This window comes from Hippopotamus amphibius, chromosome 11 (genome assembly GCF_030028045.1).
Source record: "Hippopotamus amphibius kiboko isolate mHipAmp2 chromosome 11, mHipAmp2.hap2, whole genome shotgun sequence".
NCBI classification, from domain to species: domain Eukaryota; kingdom Metazoa; phylum Chordata; class Mammalia; order Artiodactyla; family Hippopotamidae; genus Hippopotamus; species Hippopotamus amphibius.
Window position 1 is genome coordinate 7,961,827 of NC_080196.1, and position 25,947 is coordinate 7,987,773.

The window sequence follows — 25,947 nt, forward strand, 5'->3', positions numbered from 1 at the left end:
GCCAATCATTTGGACTCAGGGTCCTTCTTGGTGGCATGAGCATCGCTCAGCCAAGATGAGTTTCATCATGAGGGTTTCTGGGAGGTTGGCAGGACATATGTCTCCTCCCTCCTCCTTCGGCCCCTCCCAAATCCTTCCAGGTTAGTTTTACAAGACATACTAGGGGCTGGGGTGTCCTCCCTCCTCTTAGACCCTCCCGATTTCTCCCAGTTGTTTTCGGTTAGTTTTGGGCAGCAGCACATCATTCTTTCTCAGGACATCCTGTTGTGGGACAACTCAGGCAGGAGGTTATCACCGTGCCTGGCCAAGGCGGGCAGATTCGGTCAACATAAAGACTGGAATTCTTAAAGCATTCTGGGGAGCTGGTTACACAGTCTTCTCCATTTCAGGAAATGGCACTGTCACTCACCTACAAGCTCAGGTTACAAACCTGGGAGTCATTTTTTGATTTCTTTTCCTTACCAGTCCCCACATCTAATCCATTGGCTCACCCTGATGAATTGCCTTCCAAAACACATCCCAAATCTCTTCACTTCTCACTGACTGCGTTGTTCCCTTAAGATCATTAATTACTGAAAACTGTTCAAGGGCAAGCATTGTGGCCAGGCTTAGATCACCAAATGGCTTAGGCCAAAAATGGCTTCCCTTCTGTCGAGAAAGCTATGCCTGGTTTTCTTTCTCTAGGGATCCCCAACTTTATCTGCTTACACTAGGTGATTCAAAATGTGCATCTAGGGTTGAGAAACACTACCAAGTCTTAAAGGAATGGCTAAATTTGTTTGCTCCTTGCGGCTTCTGTAAGGACAAAAGAATGCAGAAACAAACGACTGTTATCAGGCAGAAAAGTAACAATAGCAAAGATAATAAATCAGTTGTAAACTCCCAGTTCTGTTTCACTGGTAAAGATTAGCCTGAAGCACTTTCTTGAGCTGTTTTGCAGAATTTAAACCCCAGGTCAACTGGAACCTAAGGGAGGATGAGGTTGACCTTTTCTGACCCCCTCTAATGTCAGTCAACTAAAGCTTGGACTCTGTTGACCTTCCACTCCCTGCCGAGACCAGCTCGGCGACTCGAGGTGAGTGACGGGTGCCGCAAGCTTGAAGAAGACACAGACACAGACTGAAGAGAAAAGTGGGACCGGGGGGCTCAAGACCTCTCGGATCAAGAGCCCCGCTGACTCATCCCAGGCTGCTTTTATTGAGTTCGTGGGCTAACATTCTCAGGTTACACTCATAAACAATCAAAGGCCTCACATGACTGAGGCAATTATCTTTGTTTACTTCCTGGGTCCGAGTTGAGCAGGTGTGGATTTGAGCTGGGGGTGGAGAGCAAAACAGCCCTGGGGGCAGGAGACCTCTCTCAGATATTGGGGGTCTGTGCCCCACCCGTGTTGGCCCCTCTGCGACTGTGCCTGTCTTAGGTTGTTCCTCCCTTGAGGAATCTTACCCGTCTCTGGCTAACCAGTCATCCTCCAGGGCCAAACAGGGTGATACTAGTCTCCAAGCCCCGCACCCTCAGTTCCTCCACTGCTCAAGCAGGACATTCTGAATCCCATCGCTCGGCCCACATATTTCAACATTTTCAAGGTTACAAAAAGGTTCCTGAATGTCTTCCCACAACTCCCCTTCATGAATATTCATGTACCCTTAGTTTGAAACTTCCCCAATTTTGCTATTCCGGGAGACACTGCTTTGGGAAGGATCCCCAGTGTTCTCCTTATTGCTGCAACTAATAAATCCTTCCTTCTCCTGTCCTTTGGTTCAGTTGTGTCTTTTGGCTCGACACCCACCACAAGGTGAACCCAGTGTTCGGGTAACAGCTTCTGCACTAGCTGTTCCATTACCTGGTACACTCTTCCTCTAGATCTTTCCATGGCTGGAGACTTCTTGTCATTATTCAGGTCTCAGACTAAATGTCACTTTCTCAGGTAGGCTTTTCCTGATCCCCCCCCCCATCTAAAATAACACCCATTACGTTTATTATCTGTATCTTCCAGCTATAACATAAACACCTTGAGTGTAAACACCTTCATCTTACTCACCGCTGTATCCTCAGCACTGAGAACAGTGCGTAGCAACTATTAGGTATTCAATATATGTGAATGAAAGAGAAGATACAAAGCTTTAAAATAAATTCTTCCAGTTCTGTGTTCTTTTGAACTATTTAACTGGATTTTAATAAAATGTGCTTTATTTAGTTAGGCAATAGAATTGAACTATCTCTGAAAAAAGCATCAGTGGATTTTTTGGTAAATATTATAATAGCACGAGATTCATTGTCTCTTCATAGGAACCCTGTATTAAATCTTCTGCGAAGTCATCACCCCTTAATGTATTTTGATAAACAGTATTTGTCCATAATACGGCTCCTTAGGGAATACAGCTCACAGCTGGGTATGGCCAGGATCTATTTATTAAACCAAAGGATTGCTGCTCAGATTTTGTTTGCTTGTTTTTGAAGACAGAGGGCAGTACGTTAAATGACATTATTGACAGTTTCCACAATCCAGTTCCAAGCGGCATGTGGTGGGTCATTTGACTCCTAACAAGATCAAGAAGGAAAGTTATCTTTTAAAGGAATTGTCCTGATGCAGGAGAATGCTGTTCTTTATGGCTGAGTGGGCATTAAGGGCAGAGAAAAAATGTTTAAATATTTGCTGTTTTGCCATAAACTGTGAATTTCATTTCACACTGGGTTGGCCTCTTGGTGGGTGTCAAAGCCAAAAGACACAGTCAAGCCAAAGAACGCAAGCAGGAAGGATTTATTACTTGCGGCAAGTAAGAACACTGGGGATCTTTCCCAAAACAGTGTCTCCCGGAATAGCAAAATTGGGAAAGTTTTAAACTAAGGGTACATGCATATTCATGAAGGGGAGTGGAAGGTCAACAGAGTCCAAGCTTTAGTTGACTGACATCAGGAGGGTCAGAAAAGGTCAACCTCATCCTCCCTTAATGCCTGAGAGGGGTTTAAATTCTGCAAAACAGCTCAAGAAAGTGCTTCAGGCTAATCTTTACCATTGAAACAAAACTGGGAGTTTACAACTGATTTATTATCTTTGCTATTGTTACTTTTCTGCCTGATAACAGTCTTTTGTTCTTTTGTTCCCTTAAGATTATTGCTGTTCTAGGGCAAGCATTGTGGCCCGGATTAGATCACAAAATGGCTTAGGCCAAAAATGGCTTCTTATGTTCTCTTTCTCTGAAGACCCTCCACCTTATCCGCTTACCAGAGGACGGGGGAAAGGAGTCAGTAGAAGAATGGAAACGTATGGCAGGGAGCAACAGACTCACAGAAAACAGGAAGGCTATACCTGGTTCCTTCTAAAAGTGGGATCCACATTTATCCTCTTTGCTTCTGGGGGCACCTCTTTCACGAATGAGTGTAATCTGGCAGAACTGAGGAGTTTTAATTTCAGAGTACTTGAGATGATTACATCGTCCTGTTTTCACAGGGGTTTGTTCAAGCCAGTGCGACAACACCTTCACCTGTGGGCCATCTGTCACTTGGTCTCAAGGGAGCAGCTGAATTAAATGTACAATTCATGAGAATTAAGGGCAAAACTGATGTCCTTAAGCCTCTCGCGGGCCATTTCCAAAATAATTATCTAGGAAGACATAGAAGAACATCTATCACAGGGGGAAAAGGGAGATTCCGTGCCTCTGGCCCCTCTCTTTGGCAGGGGCGTTGGTATTTCCTCAAAAGTCCCCAGTATCCAGCCTTCGCCCCCCAGCAATAGAGCTGGGTTCACAGGCAACCAGTTTCCCAGGCAGCTGCCTCCCCTTTCTTCCCTTTTCATGCTTCGTCGGTCACGGCTTTAGACAAAACGATTTTGTGTGTTTGAAGTCACTCTGGCGCTTTGGCACAGCGCAGGAGGGGCAGCGAAGGGCACGGGTTCCGAGAACCTCAGTCGGTAGACAGAAGTGGCTGCTTGAGAAAAAACCAAAGGCTGAGGGGCGAGAGGCAGGGGGAAGCAAAGCGGCTGAGTGCGCAGTGCGTTCTGGGAGTTGTAGTCCCCGCGGGGCCTCCTCCCCGAGGCTCCCCCCGGCTATGCACTCCATCTCCCAGCAGCCCTCGCGCCGCAGAGGCGGTGGGCGGTGGGGGCGCTGGGTGATGAGCTGCCGCAGGGGGAGGGGGCCCGGGGCGGAGACGCGCAGCCGGCGCCGTAGGGAGACGTTATCTGCGGTCCACGGGGGCCCAGGGACCCTCGGGCGGGCGACGAGAGGGGCCGGGTGGCCGCCGCGCGTTCCAGGGCTCGCCCTCTGTCCCCTCCACGAGCGCGCGGCGTCCGCCATGGAAGCACATCCGGGGGCCGCCGGGGGTCTCCGGCCGCCGCGTCCCCGCTTCCCCGGGGCGACGAGGGGGTAGGGGCGCCCCGCGCTCCGTTGGCCGCACCGCGAAGGACCGTGGGCCGGCCGGCCGGCCGACCGCGGGGCCGCCCTCGCGCCGCCCCGCCCCGCCCCGCCTCCTGGGGGCGCTGCCGGGGGGCGCCCGCCGCTCATGCCGCCCCGGCGCCCTGCCGCGCCCGGCGCCGGCCGCTGAAGCCCGGGACGCGCCGCCCGCCGCGCGGAGCCGGCCGCCCGCCCCTCGCCCCTCAAGATGTGGCACAGCGTCGGGCTGACCCTGCTGGTGTTCGTGGCCACGCTGCTGATCGTGCTGCTGCTGATGGTGTGCGGTGAGTGGGGCGGCGCGCGGGGTGGTCACACGCCGGCCCGGCCGGCCGCCTGGCTCGTTGTGTCCTGTTCTGTTGGAAAGGAGAAAGGAGAAAAGACGGTCTGGGTGGGCACGTGCCTTCACGTCGTCTGCCGCCCGCGTACCGCTCGAGAGAGGCGCCCCTGCCCCACGACTGGCCCGCTGCCGTCCTGGAGAGGGAGGCGCAGGGGTCCAGGGCTGGGCATCTTCACTCGGGCTAAACCAGATCCTGCTCCGCCGGCAGCGTCTGCATTGCCATCCTCACCCCAGACTGCCCAGATTTTAACCTTGGCCTGTATTCGAAGGTGAAGTGTTTGGTCTCTCCTTTTTCTCTTCTCTCTTTTTTTTTCTTTCTTTTTTTTTTTTAAAACACGTTCTGACTCTGCTGGGAAAGCGAGGTTTCATGACTTGCGTTCAACCAGGGGCAGGGATAGAGCCGGGTGTGAAGCGCGCGTGAGGTTGTTTGTCTGCTTGGAGTTCAGGCTTAAACTAGATTCCAAACAGAAATGTGGAGACGCGGCAGGACTTAAAAACACCGGCTATATTAAACTTCCAGGGTCAGGTGAGCTAACTCTTAGTTCTGTAATAATGGTGCTATTTTGTTTGGTGTGATTTTTTTTTTTCTTCCCTTAGATGAAATGAGAGGATGTGAAACTTTTTTCTCAAAGTAATATTAGGGCAGATGTCGATTTTTTTTTAAAATGCACAGTAACTGACAACCATAGCTCTCTTAGCAGAGTAGCTGAGCAATTGTGAAAATTTGGGAAGTGTTTAGAACCAGATGTCGGTGAATTTATTTTTTCATAATTACAGCATGGAAGTATGGGTTCTGGTTGATGCAATAATTGGTCAGTATTCAAAATACTATAGGGCTTATTCATTACATGATTAATGTACTAAATGCTCAGTATCAGCCGTGTTTGGAGACACTTGTGCAATATACATGTATACACATATATATTTGTATTTATATACTAGTATGTATATTTTCAATTTTCTTGCTTTTACATGTGCATATATGTGTATATGTATATTTGCATTTATATACATGTATATATGTTTTTAAATTTTCTTGCTTTTACTGAGGCACTAGAATTAAAGCTTCTAATTTGTAGCATTTCTTTTCTGATGACATAACAATTGGAAAGCCTTTCTCAATTTCCTGCTTGTGATGTCAGGATTTTGGGCTAATTGTGTATGTTTAAGATCCTTGAAGTGAGGAAATAAGGAAAACCAGATCTTTGTGATCTGTATGGATGTGGGGAAGGAGGTAAGCATGTGCTTTCTTTTCTAATTTGAAGATGCAAGCTCCTGGAGAATGTAACAGGTAAACCATACAACATCTTAGATAGCGTATTTGCCAGACTTGCCTTTGGGGCCTCAAAATATCTAATTGTTACATACATCAGACTTGCTCTCTCAGTTCCCAATAGCTATTTGACTTAAATTTTACTGGTTTTTCTAAAAGTGCCCTGCCTTTGGTTTCAGAAAACATTATGGAATGAGAGGTGTGGTAAGTAAAAGAATGCCTTATTTTGATTGGAATGGTCAAGACTAATAGCTGTTAAGAAGTAATCCAAGCACTTTTTTGTTGGGAGAGTGAATGATGGGGTAGCTTCCTATTTTGACTAGGAGGGGCCTGGGGCTTAGGGAGAGGAGGGAAGGATCCCACCAGAATTGAGAGAGAAACTAGGGTGTTGTATTAGTTTGCTGGGCCTGCCATAACAATATACGACAGACGTTAAACAGAAATTTGTTTTCCTGCAGTCTGGAGCCTAGAAGTTCAAGATAGTGGTGCCAGCAGGGTTGATTTCCTCTGAGGCCTTTCTCCTTGGCTTGTAGATAGATGAAGGTCTTCTTCCTGTCTTCACGTGGACTTTCATTTGTGTGTGTCTGTGTCCCAATCTTATGTAATAAGAACACCAGTCATGTTGGATTAGGGCCCCACCCTTATGAATTCATTTAACCTTAAATAACCTTTTAAAGGCCTTGTCTCCAAATACAGTCACATTGGGGATTAAAAATTGATGACACGGATCTGCCCAAGGAAACTCATAGCCTAGTTTATTTTAGAACTCTGGCTCTTTCACATAGTGAATTCCAATTTTCAAATTTCAGGTTCCTTAGGGAGGTCTTCCTTCTGTCTCTATTGGTTCTACTTTCTTGCCTCTCATTCATTCTAAAAATATTTTCCACTCCCACTATTCACTGCAGCTGCCCTTGGCAACTTCAGTAACAAATGGCCTCAGTATTACCAAGTCCATGTGAGTTCTAATTGTACTTAACCTCTCATACTCATTCTGTACAGGTGAGCATTCCTTCCATGAAACATTCATTGCTCTTGGCTTTTGTACACTATACTTTGAATCAGTTGTATCTACATCAGTCTACCCATCATCTCTCTCATCTCTGAAATAAAAATTTTAAAGACCAGTACTTGCCATTACTCCATGAGATGCATGCTATTTTCTATTGTATTTTTATAATACTTTATGTTATAATACAGATATATAGTATGTCTGTTTTCGCCTGCCTTCTGTTCTCTTCCTCATCTTAACTAGTTCTAAAGATTTAAACAGTAACTGTAACGAATGACTAAAATTGATAGCTCCAGCTCTCACTCCTCTCCTGCACCACAGGTTCAAGCATCAAACTTTTATTCTTGATATCCGCACTTGGAGATCTAATAACCACCTCAGACTAAGCACATCTAAAACAGAACTTTTGATTTCCACCACCTGTTTCTCCCTCACACGTTATCAGCAGCTAAGGACTTCGGTGTCATCCTTGGTTTTGCCCTTTTCTTTCCTTACAAATATCAACTCCATCTGGCAGTCGTGTCAGTTTTATCTTTCTTTTCTTCCAGTTTTTTTGAGATATAATTGACGTACAGCACCGTATAGATTTAAGGTGTACAGCATAACAATTTGATTTACATACATCATGAAATGATTATCACAGTAACTTTAGTGAACATCCATCTCATATAAATACAAAATTAAAGAAATAGAAAAAAAATTTTTTTCCAATTATGAGAACTCTCAGGATTTACTCGGTTAACAACTTTCGTATATAGCATACAGCAGTGTTACTTAGATTTATCTTGTTGTACATTACATCCCTAGTACTTACTTTTCTTGTAAGGAAGTTTGTACCTTCATCCAATCCCACCCCGCCTCCATCAACCACAAATCTGATCTCTTTTTCTGAGTTTGTTTGTTTTTAAGTATAATTGACCTACCACACTGTTAGTTCCTGTCACAGGACATAGTGATTTGATATTTCTATACAGTTCAAAGTGATCACCATGAAAGTCTAGTTACATCTGTCACCATATGAAGGTATTACATAATTATTGACATTATTCCCCACACTGTGCATTTCATACCCGTGACTTGTTTTGCAACCGGAAGTTTGTACCTCTTCATCTCCCTCACGTATCCCCCTTCCACCTCCTCTCCTCTGGCAGCCACCTGTTTGTTTTCTGTATCTGTGACACTGTTTCTGTTTAGTTATGTTTGTTCATTTGTTTGTTTAAATTTCACATGTAAATGAAATCATGGAGTATTTTTCTTTCTCTGTCTGACTTCCTGCACTAGCATAATACCCTCTAGATCCATCCAGGTTGTTGCAGATGGCAAGATTTCATTCTTTTTTATGGCTGAGTAATATTCCATTGTATACGTATACTTCATCATCTTTATGCATTTCCATTTGCATGGAATACCTTTTTCCCATATCCTCACTTTTAGTCTGTGTTTGTCAGTTTTGTCTGTGGTGGTTTGAATCTGCAGATGTGGAACACATGGGTACAGAAGGTTGATTGTATTTTATGTGTTTGTTTCTCTCAATTAGAGTGTAAGCTCAGTGCTGGCAGGGACCTTCCTTGGCTTGTTCGCTGCTCTGTTCCTGGATCCTAGAGAGTAGAAGCATGCAGAAGGCCCTCATATATTTGAAGAAGAAATGAAGGTTTCCTCAATATAAATTATTAAATTTCTGTTACAGATACAGTCTTAAGTGTGGTGCAAACCAAGGTTGTCTCAGGTGGATAACCCTTGTGTTACTCAATAAAATACATTTAATGAACTCTTATGCTCAGGTGCTGTGGTGGAGGTTGTGAGTGTCCAAATATTAATAAAGCATAATCCCTAGTGTACTTTCTTCAATGTTTGATAGAATTAATTTAGGCCAGGACTTTTGGGGAAAGCTTTTAACTGCAATCTCAGTATCTGTCATTTGGATTAATATTGGGCTATTCCATTTCCTTCTTGAGTGAGCTTTTGTAGTAGTTTGTGTCTTTCAAGCACTATGACTATTTAATCTGAATTAATATTCTCTCATCATTTAATATCTGTAGGATCTGTGGTGATGTCTTCTTTTTCATTCTTGATATTGTTTATTTGTGTTCTTTCTCTTGTTTATGATCAGTCTGGCTAGAGGTTTATAAATTTTATTAATCTCAAAGAATCTGGTTTTTGGTTTTATTGTTTTTTTTTTATTTCTTGTCCATATTTTATTTCAGTGATTTATGCTTATATATTTAGTTTCTTCTACTTATTTTGATTTAAATTTATACTTGTCTAGTTTCTTATGGTAGAAGCCTAGATTACTGATTTTAGACCCTTCTTATTTAAAAAAAAATAGGTATTTAATGTTACAAATTTCTTTCCCAGTATTACTTCTGATTTAAAAAAAAAAAAAACAACAACTTTATTTGGTTCAAAATATTTTTTAGTTTCACTTGTGATTTCTCCTTTGAACCATGTGTTGTTTAGGACATTTTTTTCTCCCATATATCATTTTATCATTTTCTAGTTTAATTTTGTTATGGTGAGAAAAATTTATCTTGTATAATAAAATTTAAGAAGGTTTACACTTAATGAAACTAAATAATGGTCTATTTTGGTGAATGTTCCACATATACTTGAAAACAATGTTTATTCTGCTATTATTGAGTGGAATGTTCTGTACATGTCAGGTCAACTTGGTTGATAGCATTGTTCAATATCAACTTGGTTGATAACATTGTTCAGCAGTTCTGTTTATCAGCTACTCTGTTACATAGTAGGAATCTTAAGAGCTCTGACATGTATCAATTGGTGAAAGTCATTAAACCCTTAAATTTATGGTACTTTTGGTGTGTTGGGGGTGGGGGTTGGAGGATGGAAGTTGAATGGTTTGTTTGGGGTATCTACTCTGTGCCAGATACTGTTCTAAGACATAGAGGACATAACGGAAAGCATCAATAAACCATACATTTTCTTTCCTTAAGAAACTCGTGTCTTGCGGGGGCTGACAGTTATTAACACAAGGAAGGATGGAAGTGAGCATGAAATGCTAAAGCAGTCACCCAGAGAGCACTGTATTGAAGAGATAGTATAATAGAAAGATGTAAAAATTAGGTGTTCATGATGCTTAAAAATCTCAGTGGCAGTGGTAGTAACCTCTTGTCTATGGAGTTTGCCCTGGAGAAGAAGAGACCGGAGCCTAAGAAACTAACAATGGCTAACATTTAATGAATGTTTATTGTGTACGGGTATTCTTTTTAGCATGTTACACATTAATTCTCTTTATTACCACATTGACTCTTTGAAAGTGGGGCTGTTGTCTCCATTTTATAGGAGAGGAAACTGAGGCACGTAGAGGTTAACTTGCCCAAATTTCAAGTGAGTTGTTGAGTTAGGATTCATGGCCAAGCAGTGTGGCTCCAGCATGCCTCTGAGTCGTAAGAAATTGTGGTGGTAATCCAGTTGACAGATCATAAGAATTTGGTGTAGGATAGAGAATGGCACTGGGACTGTAACGAAGAAAACAGATGGGAGAGGGTTTATTAAGGTAGAATCTATAGCACTGAAGTTACGTAGGGAGGGCTAGTGTGCTGAAATAGGCTCTTTCCCACCTGAGATGGGGAAAGGATATAATACCCGTTACAGAAATGTGAAAATCAGGAGGAGCTGTTGGACATATATACTTTGTAAAGATGTTTTCAAGCCGATGAGGTAGAGATTCCTTCCTGGGGTTTAAGAAAGGTAGAAAGTATGGGTGAAAAATTTGGTTATCGCCTGTAACAGGGGTGATATTTGGATCTATGGGAGTGTTGGAAAGGAAAATAAAGAGAGGAGAGGTTTTCAAGGGAACTTTAAATCTGTCTTCCATTTACTGGATAACAGGGTTTGGGGTGTGGGGGTATTGGTTCCATGCTGTGTTAGGACAGTGATGGTTTCTCGGGGGCTTGTCTGCTGGCGCTGCCCAGTTTGTCTTTACAGAGGGGATGTGCGGTAGAGGGGGCTTGGTGGGAAGCGTTGGAGAGCATGGTTCTGTTTTCACTTTGCCTATGTCTTGGCCTTGGACATATTACCTTAGAAGTGAGCCTAAGCTGCCTTCTGTGTAACAGAAATAAGGTTATAGGATTGAAAGTGGAAAAGAGCTTTATACAAATCGAGATTGGTATTTAGCCAGTTAACCACTTAGATATCATCATGAAGGTGGGATTAAGTTAACTCCATTGGTAGAATGATTCCACAGAGATAAGAATTTTTGGTTCTACTGCACCTGGGCTTTTTGATCTTGGGTAGGAAATCATGTTCTTATTCCCTAATTAGTGTTTTGTGTTTTAGCCATACTTTCACTGTGAAAATATAGCCCTCTTCAATGGTGATGAGTTACTTTGAGCCTCTGTTTTCTTATCTAGAAAATGGGGATAATGGTTCCTAGTCTCACTAATTCAGAGGGCTAATGAGAGGATTAAATGAGATGTCAAATGTAAAAGCTCTTTGTGAACTGAGAACTCTGTGATTATAGCTGTCCCCTGGGTTTGTGGCATGGTGATGGTGATGGTTCATCACTCAAGTTCATCTGCCATTGCTACCCTTCTGCTGCCAGCACATTTATCTTGCATAGAAAAACAATATACAGTGTGTTTCATGACATCCATCCTGTGAACTAATGCTTAGTTACTGGCACACACAAGTTGAGTGTTTCTTTGCTTATCACAGGATACACACCCTCTGTCGTCAGCCAGTTTTTCTGACGCACAGACTTGCCTTTTAAACTATGAAAAACTGCAATACAATACTTGTTTCAACAATTAGTGTAAATTTTTGGCTGTAAGTACATGCAATTGTGGACAGTCCTTCTCCCTCCTGTCCCAGTCTGCCCCTTTCTGCTATCCCTCCCTCCCTCCTTCCCTCCCTCCTGTTTTCCTCTTACAATCCCAGGACAAGGTACAAGACCCACGCTCCACAGAATAAGAGTAGGTAAGGAGTTTCTGGTGTCTGCATATCAGGTTTGGGTGGGAGGAATTGTATGAGCTATACCTTTATAAGAAGTCCTGTAGGCATGCAGAGTACAAGGGGTAAGTCCCTTTCAGTAAAAGGTAGTCTGGGTTTTATTGGTTATTCTTCCTCCTATCCTGCTCTCCCCCAAAGATACAAGCACCACCTGGGAGAAGTTAGTCACTAGGGCCCAGAGTCCAAATCAGGCTGGGCTATTCTTCGGGTAAGTCACAGCTGTAAATCTGAACTGGTGGTTCTTTCCCTTGTGTCCTCTGTCCCCCTCCCACTTCTACACACGTTCCTCTCTTCTTTATTTGATGCTCTCTTAAAACCAATAACATGTAGATAGAGGATGATGCTTCATTTTGTATTATGTAACTTGCCATGTGTTTTCTCTTACATTCATGGTATACTAGAGAATGAACTCTGAATGCGTGTTATATTAAACCATTCAGTTAACTAGACAGTTCAATACTACTTGGAGCAAAGATAGCCTCATTCTTTACATCCAGCTTCTGACCTTCCATTGCATCATTCCTCACACATCCGTTGTCCTCCTGCAGCATGGCTCCCTCCTCAGCGATGCCTGGGCAGTGTCTTTATAGCTCTCCCTCACATACTCCGTTTGTCCCATTAGTAAACACTGGTGAGCTTTTGTTGCCTTTTCTCAAGTGGGATCGTCTCAGACAGGCACGCTGGTCAGGCGTTGATCCACCTCTTCCCTGCTCCTGCACGGCTTACCCTTTCCTCCTTTTCCTTGGCCACTTGCCGTAGTTGCTCTGCAAGAGCACTCATGTTTCTTCTTCACTTCACTTCTCTTTTCCAAACCTACATGTGCATCAGCATCATCTAGGAAGCTTAAAAAAGATGAGGAAGCACAATCCTGGAGACTGATTTGGAGTATCTGGGGTGAGTCGTTGGGAATCTGTAGCTTCTCAAAGCTCCCTAGCAGAGCGTGAAGAGTAGCCAGTTTGAGTGAGTCTTGTGAGTGGCTGCAGTGTGCTGATCACATATCTTTAACTAGGGTCATTCCAATGAACAATAAATGCTATTGAAATAGCTTTAGGTTTACATGTGTTGTTTTCCCTAAAAGGGAGAATGTGACTTCCAGTCTAATCTGATCCTACCTCCCTGCCACACCTCCGCCCCCCAAGTAGTTTCCTCTGCTCGAGGGGTTGAAGACCTCTTGCATTGTGGACATTCATCAGAGGTCAGATTATGTTGAAGTTTTAAAGAAATTGAAGCAGATCCCAGGCACATCAAAGGTTTTGTTTAGATTTTATCCAACAAAAGAAGTGCCTGCCCAGCTCAGGGATGTTTTTTTGCAGGGTGACTTCTGTAGTAATGACTGTCCTCCAGGAGCCTGTTGCCTAATAAATGTAGAGGGGACATCTTTACAGGAGCTCTTTCTCCAAGTTATCCTATCCACTCCTCTCCAGTCTCTAGAAGCACCTGCGAACTCTCAGGGGTAGGCCATACAGCCCTGTTAACAATACCTGTCTCGGGAAATGCATACTGGTCTTGGGCTGACAGCTGACCCAAACTGGGTGAGAGATTCTAGGCTGTTTTTTGAGGATGGCCAAGAAATCATAGAAAGCTGGGAAAAAATCAGCCACGTGCAAGAGAGGCCTAGAAGGACTGAGACAAAGGTGTAGAGAGAAGAGATAAGGCTGAGAGGCTGACCTCAGCTTGTGAGCACCTCCCCCTACATCTAGTCCCTGTAAGTCCCTTTCACGGGCTCTGTGAGACAGTCTTATGAACTAATAACAAATCCCCCCTTTTGGTTAAGCTTAGTCTCGGGACTTTTGTTACTTGAATTAAAACCAGATGTATGTGGAAAGACAGTTTGCGTTGAATAACAATTTGGCCATGAAATCTGTGCAGAACATTTCCTCATAGTACCTGTCCCAAAATTTAAAAAAAAAGTTAGCTATTTTTATTGCCATGTCTGATTAATATAGCCAGTGACTATTACCAGTTTTATCCAGCACTATAGTTCCTCTCCTAGTTTCTTCTTTGCTAAGTCACACTCTTCCTGGTATACATCTATTGGGGTTTTAATAACGGTTCTTTTTCCAAAATAAATGTGTGTAGTTGTTTTTCTGTTCCAAGTGCCTGGCATTTTTAGTATCATTCTTTGTTCAGACGATTAACACTCTTTGATGAATGGTCTGTTGTAGAAGAAGCGTGAGATCTTGCCAGTTCGAAGTACTGTGATATGGAAATCCCCCTCCCCCACATCCTCCTCCCATCTCCCCCAAATTACAGCTGTGTAAGAACTTAGTCATTTTACTTGGAGAATAACTTGCTGAACTTCCCTGAATTTAGTGAATAAGACTGCAGTTCTTATCACCACTAGAATTTCCCTCTTCGCTTTGCTCTCCCGCCCTGTCATTACAGTAGCCATCGTGAACAACTGAGCACAGCACAGCGGATGTTTTTTCTTTTGGGCTGCTCAGCAGATGAGCTCCATATCTATGAGTATGTTGGGGAATTCTCTGGCTCACGATTTTTTGTGGGAAGCAGTATCACTACCCACAGGCATCTCCACCCCCAGCCCTCACACACCTTACACCCGGGCAGAATAGGGAAGAATAAGCTTCTTTTCAAGTTTGCTTATCTGCAGATTTGGGGGTAGAAATTAAAGAGGTGTGAAGTCAAGTGGTTTAGCTGGTGTGGTGGGGAAGGGCAGTGGTGAGCGTGGAGGTGATGGCTGTAACTTGCTGCTCCAGACTGGAGTTTCTCTGATTGGCCACCACATTCTGCATTTTGACTTCAGATTGAGTCCCCTACCTTGTTTGATTGCTGGCAGTGATTCAAAGGAAAACTTTTTTTGGATTTGTTTTATTAAAATTGAGAAAGCGCTTGTGATCTAACTGAATGCTCTTGTTTATATCTCCCCAACCTGACTGCTGAAACAGTCTTCTTGTAGATTTCCGTACTGGGGGACTTTACTTTCTTTTCACCATCCCCAGGGCAAGAGTATTTTATGGTGGGAAGCCAAGTGGTGACAGACCTTTATCACAGTCCTTTCAGTCAGAAGAATTCCAGTAACCTCCCTATACTTCTCTAAATTTAGTCATTTTATACCTAGTAGCCACTGTTGGAACCTTTGATCTTTATGAGGTCAGGACTATCATCATCTTTGATTGAGCTTACTTATAATTTCCCTGATGGTAAATTCACATCCATAATCTCTATTTAGCACAGTACCTTGGGAAAAAGAGGTTTTTTTAACTTTTAGGTTGGATTCTCAAAACTAACCTAAGAGGGGTTTTCCTTAGTATCTTTAAAATCAACCAGTCTCATTAATTTAGGCCAATTAATGGTATTGGGATATTTAAAACATATACGTCTACAGAGTAGTCATGATTTACTTACCAGTTTCTGACTTTTCTTCTGATTTTTCTGATTATCAAAACCATGTATGTCCACTGTGGAGAAATTTTGATATATACAGAGAAATATTATGAAAAAGTGTAGGTCCCCACATTGACCTACAGATTCAATTCAATCCCTATCAAAATTCTTGCTGCCTTTTCCCCCTTTTTTTCAGAAACTGACAAGATAATTCTAAAATGCACATGGAAATGCAAGGGACTCAGAATAGCCAAAACAGTCTTGAAAAGATCAAAGTTGGTGAACTTATACTGTTGATTATAAAACTTAATACAAAGCTGCTGTAATCAAGATGGTGTAGTGTGGCATGAGGATAGATCAATGGAATAGAAATAAACGGTAACATTTATGATCATTTGATTTTTGACAAAGGTGCCAAGACAATTTAATGGAGGGAAGAACAGCCTTTTCAACAAATAGATCTGGAACAGCTTGGTACCCACATGCAAAAGGATTAATTTGGATCTCTCTCTCCCACTAAAGTTAACTAAAATTGATCAAAGACCTAGTGTAAGAGCTAAAACTAAAACTCTCAGAAGAATGCCTGGGCATAAACCTTCATGACCTTGGGTTAGTCGGAGGTTCCCTAGGTATGATGCCAAAAGCACAAGCAACCAAAGAAAAACAAGATAAATTGGAGTTCCTCAAAGAAAAAATGATAAATTAGGCTCCATCATAATTAAAAACTACTATACTTCAAAGAACATTATCAAGACAGTGAAAAGACAGCCCACAGAATGGGAAAAAAATGTTTGCAGATCATATATCTGGTAAGCATCTGATATCAAGAATGTATAAGGAACTCTTACAATTCAAAAAAAAGACAGACAACCTGATTAAAAAGTAGGCAGGGGAATTTAATAGACATTTCTCCAAAGAAGATTTACAAATGGCCAGTAAACACAAGAAAATGATGTTCAACATATTTAGTCATTGGAGGAATGCCCTAATAAAAGCCACAGTGACACACGACTTCACACCCACTAGGACGACTGTGATGAGAAGGTGGACAGTAAAACGTCTTGGTGAGAACGTAGAGAAACTTAGAACCTCTTAAAGTGTTGATGCACGTGTAAAACGGCACAGCTGCTCTGGACAGCAATTTCACAGATGGTTACGCATAGGTTACCATATGACCCGGTAGTTCTGCCCCTAGGTATACAGTGGACCCTTGAGCAACACGGGCTTGAACTGTGCAGGCCTACTTACACGTGGGTTTCTTTCACCAAATACACACTGCAGTCACTACGTGATCTGAGGTTGAATTCTTGGATGTGGAACCGTGGATACGGAGGGCAGGTTGTAAAGTTGCAGGTGGATTTTCGACTGGGGCGAGGGTCTAACCCCTGCCTTGTTCGAGGGTCAGGCTGTATACCCAAGAGAAATGAAAATGTGTCAGTGCAAAAACGTGTGCACTTGGTCATTGCAGCCAAAAACGTGGAAAGTACCTGTGTCTGTTAATTGGTAAATGGTTAAAGCTAAATGGGATGTGTCTTTACAATGGAATATTATTCTACAATAAAAAGGAATAATGTGATACATGTGGCAACATGGATGAGAGCCTTGAAAATATATGCAAAGTGAAAGAAGCCAGACACATGTGACCACACACTGTGACTCCGTCTGTGTGCAGTGCTCAGAGTACACAAATCCAGAGACGGAAGGGCACACTGATGGTTGCCAGGGGCTGGGGAGGGAGGACATGGGGAAGGGACTGCTAATGGGTATGGGGTTTCTTTGAGGGTTGATGAAGATGTTTTGGAGTTTGATAATGGTGATGGTTGCACAACCTTGTTAATATGCTAAAAAGCACTGAATTGTACATTTTAAAATGGTGAATTTTCTGCTGTGTGAATTGTATCTCAGTAAAAATAGGTAATCAACAAAACAGAAGTCACCTCAGATGCCACTGCCCCGGGACAACGCAGCACCTGTCGATGGAGCAGTTTACCTAATGCGAACGCGGTGCCAGGCACCCAAGCCCTTTATTTACTTATTCCTCACAGTGGCTTCTTCAGCCTTCCATCAGGACCGAGCCTCCCCACTCCTTCTCCAGGGCTCTTTGCTCTAATTTGCTGTGCCTATTTTTACAAAGAATTTTGAGTGAAGAGAGAGCTTGCTAATTTGGAGTATCTTTAAAATACTATTTTATGGAGTCAGGTGCTTTACTCAAACACACAGTTGACTAAAATATATTTGTTGTGTGGTTCAGTTAGCAGTCGGCATTCAAGCTTAAAGGAAGGCAAAAACTTGAGAAATGGGTTAAATCCAGTTAGTCTTTTGGCACCTAAGGAGTTTATCTTAATCTTTCCTCCCAGAGATTATAAGAAGGAAACAAGTAAAATTAGAAACTTCCTTAAGTGGCTGTTCATCTCGGCCTTTGTAATGCTGGGGTAGAAGAGCTGGTTGGATTTTTCCATAAAATGCTGCTTGTCAGAATATGCTATGGTCCATTGCTTTTCTATGAAACCAGAGAGTTAAAGTAGAAGGCATAGAGAAAACACGCTAGCATGCAAAACTGTTAGCGGTGGTTAGTTTTGTTTATGAAACACTCTTAACATTTCAGAGCAACCAGTCATGGGTTCAGGAGTTTTATCTCATGTGTACTCCTTTATTGACTGTTCCTTATTAGTAGACGCCTAAAACTTAAAACTCTTTGCAAGAGCAAGCAAAACTTGGTTGGTAATTTTTTTTGTTTTTTAGGAGAGTTATTCAGACTTTTTAATGACTTTGACATGAAAATACTGTATTTTTTAAAATCTTGAATTTAAGATGCTGGTGCTCTGGGTTTTCTTCTTTCATCACATAATTAAAGAAAATTTATTATTTCTAGAAACTTATTGAATAGTTTTGTCTTAAGTTTTTAGCAAAGTGCAGTTGATTCCTACCGCTTAGTGTCTTGCATTCCGATGGAGGCAAACTTGCTTTTAGTAAGTACTGGCAATGAGGTATAAATATCCAGGTAAATAGCGAAGTGTATTCTTTCTTCCCCAGAAAAATGCTCTCAAAAATTTGAGTTTAATATAATAAACACTTATGTATCATAATTTCATTATAATTTTGATGTGGATGGACCAAGCTTAAATTCTAAATTCCATAAAGGCAGAAGCTGTTTTTGCCATCCCGTACGATCCCAGAGTTTATCTTTCTGCCTTGTCCATAGTAAATGCTTGATAAATGTTTGTAATAGAAATTGTAATCACATATATATTTAAATTATACATACCGTTTTGTTATATACCCCTCCCACACACTATTAACTGAAATGTGCTCAATTGATAATACTGTGTGTAATAATTTTTCGTAATGTTTTTATCTCTCTTTAGGTTGGTATTTTGTTTGGCATCTTTTTTTGTCAAAATTCAAGTTCCTTCGGGAACTGGTGGGAGACACAGGATCCCAGGAGGGAGATCATGAACCCTCAGGGTCTGAAACAGAAGAAGACGCGTCAGCATCCCCACACAGGATCAGAGCTGCTCGCCAGAGGAGGGCAGCTGCTGATGAAGGCCACTGACCGCGGCCGTGCTCCTGTGCGAGCGAGTGACGGAGGGCACTGGGAGCCTCTCTCTGTAATGACTTGGCTTTGCAGTTTGCTAAGAGATCGAAGAACCCTCATTCCTGGATCTTAAGTCCAATTCAAAAAAAGATTTACACGTAAGCCATATGAAAATTACAACCAAATCGGACCATTGCAGATTTCATCGTAAAGATAATTTCTGTTTATACGTATATACTTACTCTTTGACTCTTGGGCTTATTTTCTTGCACTGGTATTAATCTAGTAAATATTACAGGCTTGAAAATCATATTTTATTAATATTAGTTCTATGCTGTACTTTTTTTTTTTCACATTATACCCTGTGTGAAATTGGGATGCACCTCACGATCACTGTCGACCAGGCAATAGGCATGGTGTAACCTCGCCCGTGCGTGTGTGGACTTGCGGCTCGTCACAGCATCATTACGTATTGTTGGTATCAAATGTGTCAGGTTTAATTGGCTTTTAAAAATGTCTTCAAAAAGATTACACTATGATTCAGCATTAAAACGAGAAGTGATCGTGTATGCAGAAAAGCATGGAAACAGAGCAGCAGAGCGTACGTTCGATATTAGTGAAGCAAAGATCCCGTTGCTGGAGGAATGACTGAAATTCCATATTTTCTTGTAAAGCAACAACAAAATGCTTTACGGGCCCTAAGAAAGGAAGATACCCACAAGTAGACGAAGCTGTACTGCATTTTGTCGGTGAGACACATGCAAAAGGGCTGCCTCTCACACGCCAAGCAATGCAGTTGAAGGCAGGAGAAATTGCCAAAACCCTCGGAATAGATGAAACAGAATTCAGAGCAACAAGAGGCAGGTGCGATCGATTCACGCGTCGAGCAGGACTGGCGTTAAGGCGTCAAACATCGTGTTGTCCAAAGCTTCCTGCTGCCAGAAAACAGCAGGCCGTGCTGGAGCGCTGTTTTAAGAGATGCTGTATCGCCGGCGCTCTTGTTGATGCCAAGGGTGCTGAGGTCTGGAAGAGCGCAGACACCAATGGCTGTGATCTGAGTGATTCAGAAGAGTTAGGCTATGAAGTCATAGTTATAACTTAACCAACTTATTTCATCATACACTTTCTTTACGTATGCACAGGATTGATGCAGTGAATATCTGTTTAACTCTAAAAGCTCTGAGTAAATTAAAAAAGTAGACATTCTACAGGATACAAAAGCATTGTGTCATAGTTTAATTGCCTATATTTTTTCTTAGTGATACATACGGTGCATCTTACAATTGATGGTGTCTTAGGTTAGGAAAAAAATAGTCTGTAAATTTATTTTTCTTTCTGGGATAGCAGTTATTTATTGGGGAACTTAATTCTGACTCTTATTATGTTGTTAAAATAGTTATCCTCTATGAGATGCATTTGGGGTACCCTATTCAAGAGTTTAGAGTAGTAATTTGGGAATCCAGGCCCGATCCTCTAGCTTAGGAAGTGTAGGATTAGTTACTCCTTTTGTGTGTGGGGACTTCATATTCAAGGCATGTGTTGTGGAGAACGTACTTCTTCACAAACAGCAATTCAGTGACGAGACCTCAGAGCAACTGGGTATTGAGGAAAAATAGAGTGGATGAAAATGCCTGCTTTACTGTAAAATGATTCCTGCCAGGTTTGCATGTTTGTCTTCACTGAACTTTGGACTCCGTGTTTCCTGGGGAAGAGAGGTATGACTTAAAGACCCTTCCCGTTGAGTGTTGCCTGCTTTATACAAGAATGAACTGCAAAGCCAACTTATTTCATTAATCCAAGGTCTTTTTACGTTTTAAACCTTTGTTTCTCAAGAACTAGTTATTGCAGAGTATGTCACCTCTATTTTACGATGGTGTGTAATTTTGTTTGATACCTCACACTCCACGCTGATGGGTTTGCTTATTAACAGTTCATCTGCTCTGCCCCAGGTTGGTTGATGCACACCTCTGCGGTCGTCGTAGCCTTTTGGATGTCCTGAAAGGGCACTTACAGAGTATAACTTCACTTTTCAGTGTCTGCTAAGGGGAGGTCCCCAGCAGCTGAGCGTGGGGCACAGTCTTTGTCTTTATTTCCTTATTGGATGCAATTAGAGTTCTGTTTTTATGTGACTATATTGATGAACAAAACAGTGATACAGGTTTCAGGCATTAATGTTAATGCTTCATGCTAGCTAAATATCACATGAAAATGCTCATCAGTTAGAAAAAAATTTCATGCTTCTTGGTGCTGGGAGGGTATTTGAATTAGATCTTCTGTATTTGGAGCTGTGGATTCCACTTCGTAGTGGATATCTTAGGTTTAGTTAACAGCTGCTGGCAAACTTTAAGTAGCTAGTAAGCTTTCTATTGTGTCAGTATTAAGAATGATGGCCGACATAACCCCTAAAATCTGCAGGGTCATCCACAAATTAATCCATGAAAGTTGTACATGTTGGTATTATTTATTAATATTTATGCTATTATGGATGTCTTTTTTTTTTTTTTTAAATAGAATTGTAAGAAATGTTCTGCTTAACTTGCTTGGGAAATATACCCAAAGCGTATTAATAGCTCACACTCTACCATGTTTTAACTTTTAAGAAAGTAAAAAGAAATCACTGCTGCCAGTATGAAAATTCTACAAGCTAATTCCTGTATTTAAAACGTTTTTCTCCCTGCACCCCTCTTCCCCAGTACACTCACCATAGTACATCTTTCTAAGGCCACTAAGAGAGGCAAGGGAAATAGTGGTTAACAGAATTATTTGTGTGATAGAGTGATTTTGTTCTTTTTCCTGTTTTAGAGCTTTTGTAGCTGAACTTAACTCATAAGTGCATTTTCCGTTTCTTAGTAGGAGATGGAGTAGCGTGTGGTAAACTTTAAAATTTAGAGGGTCCTGAGCGTTAAAAATACAAATATTAGTCTTGTTTGGATCCTCGCAAACAGTGATGGTGAACAAGGATGCCATCATTCCAGGATTGATTCTAAGACGAGGACTCTGGTGGGTGCATTTCCTTCCCAACCAACCGTTTCCAAATTTTTTTCTTCTTTTGCTTCTGATACTTCTGTGAACATTGCCTGTAATCAAATTTATTGGTAGCATTGCTTTGATTTCAAGGCCAAAAAACGCTAAGTATTTGTGTGACATTGTTAAATAAGGTTTTTAATATTTACATAAAGCTAAAAATGGAATTCATCCATTGGATTTTTGTAGTGATGTTTTCATGGTGGAAACATAAACATGTCATTTTGTGGTAGATAGCCAATTTACAGACATGCAGACCCATTTCTTTAGATGTTATCAGATTTAAAAACAACTTCAAACTGTTATTTTGCTGAAAGTTGGGAATATATTAAGTAAGTTTCACAAAATAGGGCATTTTAAACCAAATTCTGTTGAAAGATTTGAAAGTTGTGCTTTTTTATGCTTGAGCAACATTTTTTGAAATTATTTTAAGTCAACAATGCAGTATTTTTTAAAGTTTTTCTTAAAAGGTATGTTTTAATGTAACATGTAACCAATGTAACTTCAGCTTTTGACTGGTAAACTTCAAGTGCTTTTATATTTCAGGTTGACTTTAAAAAGCCAATGAGCAGTACTCAAAGGTTATGGATTCTTAAGCAATTAATGGAATAGTATTTTGTTATGGAGTCTAGAATTAAAGCACCTTGTATTGTCTGCTTTTAAAATATTCTATAGTTTTTAACTTAAAGCATAAAGAGTAACATTTTATCTTATATTAATTAAAAAGTTACATTTTCCATTTGTTAATACAGATGCGTTGCCTGTTTTATGACCAGTGTTTACCCTCTAAGTCAGTTCTATGCAGAACCGTTCACCAAATGCTGCTGCTCCGGTTTCTTAAAGGAAACATTCTGTGCTATGCTGTGGTGTATTGTCACCTTGCTGCTTGACAGATAGGCTTATAAGGAATTAGAACTGTGTGTGTTAATAGTACCTTTGTATAACGAGATGTAAAATTAGAGATGAGGAGTCTGTAAATGATTATTCACTGTTTTAAAACTGGTCAACACTATATCTAAAGCTTCTGTGGTTTGTCTGTATGATGTTTCACTTTAAATGGCACAGAATAAATTAAAATGAAAACAAAAGTTGTGTTTGTTTCATTGATAGAAGTATAAGAAGTGTGATGGGTACCTTCGACGGTGAGGGATTTGAAACCAGCCATTTTTACCAGTGGTTCACCTTCACCTCATTTGTCAAGCTCTAAACATCCATAAGCGTGAAGACAACATAGTAGTATTCCTAGTGCTATGAAAGTAGTTGACTTGGAACCTGAGGACATGAAGCGTTAGAGCTAGTTCACACTTCATGTTTAGCCTTTTTTCTTCTCATGCTTTATCCAGAACCCTCAAGGTTGTTTTGAAAATCTGGTTACCATAGATCATGTCTCACGTTTTGTTAGTATTGGCCACCAGGAAGACTGAGTGAGGGAGCTTGACCAAAGCTGAGTGCAAAGTTGGAGGGATGCCTTTGAAATCCATTTGAGATAAGAAACCATGAATTGCAGTGGCTGGGTGCCAGGGTTTGATTTTTCCTCCAGAGTGCTCAGCCACCGAGAATGGAGAAAGTGGACATACCCGGGTCAGGCTTTGTCAGGTAGGAGTGTCTAAAGGGCATGGTCACTTGAGATTGCTGAAGACTGCCCATGGGGTTTGGGCTGGGTCGTGAGAGATGTCAGATCAGTAAGGCACCGATAAATGCAGCGAAGGGGAATGGATAGGACTGAAGATGATAAAATGTGTGACGTATGTGGATAGTGGATAGAATGGGAAGTTTGGGGTGGAGACTAGGATTTTAGAGGTGAAGCAACCATAGAAAAGGGCAGTCAGAACTGTGACGTGTGGGCTGTCAGCGTGGCCACTGAACAGTTCTGCATCATGACTGGATTTGGGATGGAGGAGGTGACTGTGCCCTGGGGACCAGGTCAGGGACTTGGAAAACTGATCTTAAGGTCTGGGATGTCAGGTGGCCCTGAAAAGGAGGAAGGAGTTTCCTGCAAGTGAAAGAGGAATGTTCTTGGGGAGCTGCGAGAATGCTTTCTCTTCACCCTTCTACCTCCCCCCACTCCCCGCCCCAAGTGCCAGCAGCTCTCCAAGCCAGGACATGATTGTTACGTACGATTAAGTACTTTGGTTATAAAAATGATGCTGTTTATGGAGAACTTTGTTGGGGATGGGGGAGGAGATAGGAGGGGAGGACAATAAAAGCTTCTTAAGAATCTTAGGGGAGGAAAAGGAGTTTCCCAGGGTTCTGGACAGGAGAAAGGGCAGGTGCAAAGTCAGAGTTAGGGATGATGCCTTGTTTGGAGAACTGTAGTTGATTATTCCCGAAAGGGAGAGTGATTATGGGGTGCAACTGATACATATTGAAGAATGGTGCTGCTCAGATCTATTAAGAAATCGTTGCAACCTTATTCTTGCTGAAGTCTGCGCAAAAGAAGACGCGAATCTCTACAAGGTGACAGAGTGACAAATGGAATAGATATTGACGGGAGGAATCAACTGGACAGGGTTTGGTGATAGATTAGACATGTGAGGTGAAGAGCAAGGTTGAGTCATTGGTGGAGGGCTGATGCAGGACATGGGTGGAGCATGTTTGAGGGGATAAGTCCAGGTGTGTGGAAGACCAATGAAAATGGCCACCCTGAGGATACAGGTCAGGACTGAGTTCCTACCCGAATGCTATAACTTGATAGTTGGCAATTTATGTAACCTCTCTGTTGCCTGGTCTGCTGAATGAGAATGAGAATGTGTAGGGTTGTTGTAAGGAGTAAATTTTAAAAAATACCTGTTAAGCACACTCTTCGATATACAGTAAGCAACCCGTAACTTCATGCCCCTCTCTTCTTTCCTTACTTCTTACCTTTGTAACTGAGGAAGACTTCTAATGACAGCTTGGTCCAGGAGTTTGTCAGTTCACCGGAAAAAGTTGAAATGGGGAGTCAACAAAAACACATACATTCATCCTGTAGTGTTTTGAGGTAAGGCCAAGGCTTTTTTCACTGAATATAGATCCATTAGCATTCAATCTCATTTTCTTGCAATAGCCAGACTTATAATTTGGCGATCTCCAGTTTTGTTCTCTTAACATTGGAAGAAGAACAGAACCTAGTAGAGCAAAGATTTTTACTATAGTGTTTTTCTGTCTTTCACAGTTGCCTCGCTTGTCCCTAGATGGACAGGATTGTTTGCATCTTGTCTTTATCAAATTTTTCCAAAATACTCAACTACGTTTTCATACAAACAGCAACCCTTTTCTCACACTCATATTTTGTTGTAATATTTAATTACATAATTACAATATCAGAGGCAATTGAAGTAAGCAGGTTTGGGAACACTTTGAGTTAGAGAGAAGCCATCTGATGAGAGAAAAATATGTGAGCATGCAAGATACTAATCCTCTATTCTTAATCATGTGCCCACTCAGGCAGGGACCATGCATCTCATGTCACAGCAAATCGAAGCCTCAGCCTGCAATCTCCTTACCCTTCCACGGAGCCTGCAATCTCCTTACCCTTCCACGGAGCCTTCACGTCTGTCTCTTCCGACGCCCTCCTTCCCTCCTACATTAGAGGACACACCCCTCCGCTGTCTGAAATGAATTTCTCCCCCTTTGGATCCTGTTCTACCTTTTCATCAAATTAACGCTGTCAGTTATTTTATACACTCAATCGCTCTCTGTCACCTGGATCATTCTCTCCAACATCCAAACGCATCCAATACACGTTCTATCTTGAAAGGAAGGAGAGGCCCCACCTATCTGTCCCCTCAGCTGCCAGCGGCTCCTCTCTTGCCACATCACACCAGACTTCCCTAAGTAGGTGTCTCCGTGGCTCTGGCAAAAAATTTCCCAGCCCGCAGCTTTGCCTGACTTCGCGACAGCACTCCTGTGGCTGTTCATCCTTTCCTTGTGCCTTGACACCTTCTTCTCCTTTGGCTTTAATGATACTCAGTTCTGGCCTTACTGGTTTTAATCCTTCCTCGCATTTGCAGCTTATCCTGCAGTGAAGTGTCCGAGTTCCTCGGGGATGGGTTCTCCCCCCCTTTTCCTTCCTGTCTCCTCGGG

At 42.0% G+C, this 25,947-nt stretch overlaps 1 protein-coding gene across 1 annotated transcript; it reads left to right on the forward strand.

The window, feature by feature from the left end:
• Positions 1-4,365: 4,365 nt before the first annotated feature.
• SMIM13 (small integral membrane protein 13) lies at positions 4,366-22,958 on the forward strand. The gene is made up of 2 exons (XM_057699386.1): positions 4,366-4,672; positions 18,689-22,958. Exons 1-2 carry the CDS (start codon positions 4,597-4,599, stop codon positions 18,874-18,876), a joined length of 264 nt encoding a protein of 87 aa, XP_057555369.1. The 5' UTR covers positions 4,366-4,596; the 3' UTR covers positions 18,877-22,958.
• The last annotated feature ends 2,989 nt before the right edge of the window (positions 22,959-25,947 follow it).